Raw genomic sequence first — 5,808 nt, 5'->3', positions numbered from 1 at the left:
GCGATCAGTCGAGGATCACGGCAGAAATCTCGGCACGTATCAAGAAGAGGCCGGTTAATTAGCACATTATGAGATTTTTACCTTGTATAGAATTATACCAAAAGTAGAACACCCCACTATATAAAGGAGGGTTCTGATCATTTGTAGGAGACATTGTAACATGCCAAAAGAAAATAATATACTGATCATTTCTAGTTCTTACCATGTTGTCGTTCAGTTTTAACACTAGTTGAGACATTTCTTGGCTCGAGGGTGATCAAACTCAGAAGCTACGTCTGTTCAATTTCGTGGTTTGCATTTATTTTATTATTGTTAGTTTCAACATTAATCTGTCTTCTTAATTGTATCAAGTTATATCACGTATCCTTAAAACCGCGTATAAATTCAATTGTTATCCAATTTTAAGGTTAAACAGCAACATTATCTACATGAGATTCCTCTATGTAAATAATTATAATTTACACATTTTGTAATGCCACATACATGTTCGCGTATGTTGCATCTTGGAAGATGCCAATTTTTAAGGAATGATACTTCCCATTTTGCTTTCATTTTTCATCTATGGCAGTATTTTCTTCTTGAAATGTCTGTATCGTTGGAATATCACATTTCTTAGTACTATCAGTTCAGCACACATTGAAGCAAATGATACAAACACACCAAACTAGCAAAGTTGCACCACTGCAATCAAACTATTAATCTCAGTTACTTCTACTTCTAAGGCCCACTGCAGTTTTGGTAATGCGTTTACGGTGTTCCAAGAGTTTTAAGCAAACATTTAACAAAACAGAGATATACCTTGTAAAAGATCCAATGTCAACACAGAAGTAAATATGCGCAGTTATATAATGGAAAGTGCTTTGAGTATGAATAGTTGGGATGAAACAGAGCCTCTGGCTGAAAATGTATGCTCTTCACACAAGAAGACCTCTTAGCAGATCTGGAACAAGTCTGGAGTTTCGAATTAAAAAGAGGAACAATGCTTTATTTCCTATACAAAGACCAGAAACTGTCATACTCATCTGCTTCAACAATTGATTGGAGGTTCCTTTTTCAAGTGCAGGATTCACAGATCATATTTAATCCTCGAGTGAAGTCTCTGACAATCTCTTCTTTTCCTTTGATAAGGAGAAGTCTCTGACAATCACATGAATATAAACAAATGCAACTAGGGCGGTGCATCACAGTTACTCGTTAACTGAAGCACATCTATGACATTTTCTGATTTCAACCCGTCCTTTTCAAACTTATCAACCTTCTTTCTTCATCGATGATGCTCCTAATCCAACCTCTTTAAATTTTATGTAATCTAATGGTGATACAATCTCTGACATTAGTCTACTTAGACACATGGCATGAGATAGATGAACACCAAAGAAGTTACTTGGAGAGGCAGCAGGTAGAAATTAGTTGGCTGAGTCTACCAGTAATCATTGCAAGAGCATGCCCCATTCTTAAAATGGTGGAAACGGTTTGAATCTCTCACAATAATTTCCCTTTCTATTAGCTTTGATGATAACTTCATAAAGTTGTGGCAATCCAAACAAATACGGATGTTCTTTATAATCTTAATGGCACTGCAGCTGGAAGGAGATTTACTAGCATCTTGTAAAGCATATATCAGTGCAAGCTTCTCGCTGTGATAATATAATTGCTCTTCTTTCTGTTCGTCTTCTATGTCATGTAAAGATGAAGTTGTCTCAGGAATATAGCCAATATGTTTCAGTTCTTTCACAAAGTCCTCCAGATTAGTATATATAGCTTTCCTGTCTGGATGTTGTAGGCCTCCAGAAGCAAACTCATGCACCAAACCCCCAACTTCAGTCCAACTCAATCCAGGCTGCTTCTTAACACCGAGCTGGCCCATTTGCTTCCTAAGATGACCTGCTTCATTGAAGCTATTTGCTGAGCAGTGTACATTTGACATGAGTACATATGCTAATGAATTTTCTGGATCTAACTCCTTCAACCTAGATGCAACTATTTGGGCCAGCCCAGATTCACGATGTTTCCGGCATGCTCCAAGAAATGCACTCCATACCACATAATCTGGTGGCATGGGCATTTCTTTTATTATTTTCTCCGCCTGAATAAAATGACCTGCTCGACACAAAATATCAACTATACATGCATAATGATCGAGTTGAGGAACAATACCATGTTTCTCAAACATAGCATCGAAAATTTTAATTCCTTCTTCCACCCTTCCAGCATGGCTACAAGCTGAAAGCAGCGAAACAAAAGTGGTTGCATCAGGTTTCACATCTATTTTCCTAAAAAGTCTCAACGCTTCATTTGCTTTCCCATGCAGCGCATAAGCTTTCAACATTGAATTCCACGATACTATATCTCTGTATCTCATCTCCTCAAAAACCTGTTTGGCCTGAGATATTGAGCCACACCTTGCATATGCATGAATCAATGCATTTCCAAGAACTACAGTATCCATGAAACCAGATTTAATCACTTCGCAGTGCACCATCAAGGCATTTCTATCTGTCACGAGTCCTGCACAAGCTTTTAGTGCAATGGAAAAAGCATAACTATCCAAACTTAACCCCTCTCGGCGCAACTGACCAAACAGGAGAATCGCTTTCTCAGGATCTCTTTCTGAAAACGCCACTATGATTTCAGTCCACAACACAAGATCTTGAGATCCACTCATTTCCAGAAACAATTTATAACAATCACGAAGCTCTCCTCCAAGAATTGAATACGCTTTCAACAAAGCAGTAACAATCCCAACATCTAGTATAAAACCGGTTTTCACACTAACGCAATGCAATTGGAAACAACCCTGAAGACCCCAGGAAAAATCAATTTCATTCATTCCAAAGAGAGAAGAAAGTACACTGACAAGAGTGGCACGATTGAACCCCAAGCTATAACGATGCATTACTGAAAAGAATCCCATCGCCTTATCACCTTGTCCACGCATTTGAAACCATGCTATCATTGTATTCCATGAAACCAGATTCAGAAACTCCATAACATTAAAAACCTTCCATGCCTCATCGCAACCATCCATTGAACTATTCCTCGAGTACATTGCGATCAAACCATTACCAACATAAACACATGTATCAAAACCTGTTTTTAGTGCAACTGCATGCACTTGCCTGCCACGTGAGCTATCACAAACAGAAAGAACACTAGCATAAGAAAAATCATTAGGCCTATAATGAGCTAACATGCTACAAAATAAGCTAAAACATTGATTAGTCCGTCCAGATTGAGCATAACCTGAAATAAGGGAAGTCCAAGAAACAATGTTTCTGTGCGGCATTTGATCAAATAGTTGACGAGCACATTCCAAATTACCACATTTTGCATACATGTTAACAAGATGATTGATTGTGTAGAGTTCTTGAGCGGCATTTGGATTGTGGAAAAGCATGTGGTTGTGGATGTCTTGGCCAATATCAAGGCGGTGAAGGAGGGCGCAGGCGTGGAAGAGGGTAGCATAGGTTTGTGAGGAATGATGCGTAGGATAGTTGTAGAAGGAAGAGAGTAATTGTTCTAGGTGGTGGTGCGTGGGTTGCACACGCAACGTTTGGAGGGATGAGTTGAATTCCAACGTCGCGGGAGGATTAACAGTTGTGAATAGCCGAAGGAAAGGATGGACGGTTGTGATTCGTTTACGACGTAGCATTATTCCTTCACACAGCATAGGGGAAAATGTGGTCTCTTAGCTTTTAATATATGAAACTATTTGTTGCTATGTTGTGACTTATGCTTATTAGTAAGTAGGAAGGAGGCTGTACCAAAAGAAACAGAGAAAAAACTAGAGTGGTTTATTAATTTTTGTCAATCTTGTTAGAAATCAAGAGGTGGAAATATTTAGAAGAACACTCAAAAAATAGATGTGCAGTGATCAACAATAAGAGTAGAGATACAAGTTTTTGAAATGAAAAATCAACGCGCTATAAAAGACGTTATTTAGATTTTTATGGCTATCTTGATACAAACATATAATGACGTCTTATTCTCAAGATTACCATAAACCATTCTAAAATCTTCTATTCTGCTTCTAAATAGTGTATGGGGTAAAATTGGTTAGTAACAACTGGGCGAATGACATAATGACACGTGAAACTAAAGATAGGTGGGACGTGAGTCAGCAACAGCCGGCACCAGATGTAAGCATGCCATCTGTTAGTCTAATAATCACGGGACGAGAACAACACTAGCGTACCTGTCAACGCAGCGGAAGAATTGTTGAACTCACCACCAAAATAATAGCCCCAAGTCGTATTCTGAATCTCCAGGAAACAGAGTTTTTTCCACAAACTAGATGCCTAAAGTTTGCTGTGCTATTTCTTTTCTTGCCCAAGAGAATCTCTGTACTTAAGAGAAATATGTATAAAAGAGGGGATGAAGAGAACTGCCGATTACTTTCCATTTCCACGTTGTCACTTCTTTTTAACGTGCAGCAGTTCTCCTATCTTTATGGGAGTTAATAATCTACCATCGGCCTTATCTTGTATAAGTGAGCCGGGTCAGTCCACATGGGCGACCCGTAAATTAAAAACCTAATATCCTACATCTCCCACTTCGCACATGGTGGACTAGATCCAACTAGTACCATGGCAATAACACACGTAATTCATACTAGCAAATAGTTCGTGCGACCTGCGAGCATTAAGAGCTATAATATTCTTAAACCCTTAAAGGTTTCTTAACAGCTCCATGTAGAAATCAAATCACATGCGGAAAGGATTCACTGCTACTATGAGGATCTTATTATTACTCGCAATATCCCAGACATCATTCGCTATTTTAGTAGCTACTTATTCGATCCCTCATCCTCGAAAGAGGCAAACTCGAGTTCCCATATAACATTGTATCCACAATTACACCCAATACCCTCATGGTAAGTGTAATGGCCGACCTATGAATACAAGTTAAATTACTAAATTTTAGTTGTCTTCCCTTTCTACACGAATCTTTCCATTCCAAATCAACTGCTTTCCTAGACATGCACTGCATTGCCGAATCACTCATGGCTATTACTGACATGCTAAAGTAGCAAAACTGATTGGCACTTCAAGTGACAGTAAAAGGTCAAAGGGTATTTCAATAAAAGTTAATATAACTTCTTTGGGATCTCACATAATGAAGAAGCAGGGATTCATTCTTCCATTATCCCATGGTCGTCGCACACGTGGTATGAAACACATGTTACGGTGTTCTCACCTTATATTGGCGCGTGTGTCTTACTCTTTTAATCATTCAACACCGTACAAATCTTGGTCTAGACACCTCCAAATATCTAACCCGAGTTTCTCACTTCAATAATCCTCAAACCATCTTCTTAGAGAAACTTACATTTGGCTTACAAAACAAGTCATAATCGAATAGTGAAATTCGTATGTCTGGTTAGTTGTCAAGACCCGCCTCTACAAGTAAATATAACCTCGCATTATCCAAGATTCTATAAGGTCTCATCTCTTCACGATTCTTGACGTAAGAGGCGATTGCTCGTGTGAGAGAGTCAATCTCGTGACTTGTTCGACACACTTTTTTAACAAAACATTCATCACATGCATACGAGATATAAGCATAAATTCAAGAGTCAAATATTGATGAGCATATTATAATACTAAATTTATTTTACAATACATAAATATGTTCATATCCTTCGCAAACCTAGAGCCATTACATGTTTCTCAAACAGGTGTCTAGACATCGCCTTTGTAAAAGGATCGACTATCATTCTTCGTGTAGGAATGTACAGTAAATTTATCTCTCCACTTGCTACCATGTCTCTCACAAAGTTATACTTGATGTCAATGTGTTTAGTCTTGC

At 38.4% G+C, this 5,808-nt stretch overlaps 1 protein-coding gene across 1 annotated transcript; it reads right to left on the bottom strand.

The window, feature by feature from the left end:
• LOC109226731 (pentatricopeptide repeat-containing protein At1g71420) lies at window positions 671-3,855 on the bottom strand. The gene has a single exon (XM_019391576.1). The coding sequence runs from the start codon at window positions 3,668-3,670 to the stop codon at window positions 1,421-1,423; it is 2,250 nt and encodes a 749-aa protein (XP_019247121.1). The 5' UTR covers window positions 3,671-3,855; the 3' UTR covers window positions 671-1,420.

This window comes from Nicotiana attenuata, chromosome 6, assembly GCF_001879085.1.
Source record: "Nicotiana attenuata strain UT chromosome 6, NIATTr2, whole genome shotgun sequence".
Classification (NCBI taxonomy): domain Eukaryota; kingdom Viridiplantae; phylum Streptophyta; class Magnoliopsida; order Solanales; family Solanaceae; genus Nicotiana; species Nicotiana attenuata.
This window is presented reverse-complemented; position numbering and strand designations above follow the sequence as displayed.

Excerpts from the sequence above, each read along its gene's own strand:
- LOC109226731 (XM_019391576.1), bottom strand. The coding sequence starts at position 3,670 with ATGCTGTGTGAAGGAATAATGCTACGTCGTAAACGAATCACAACCGTC.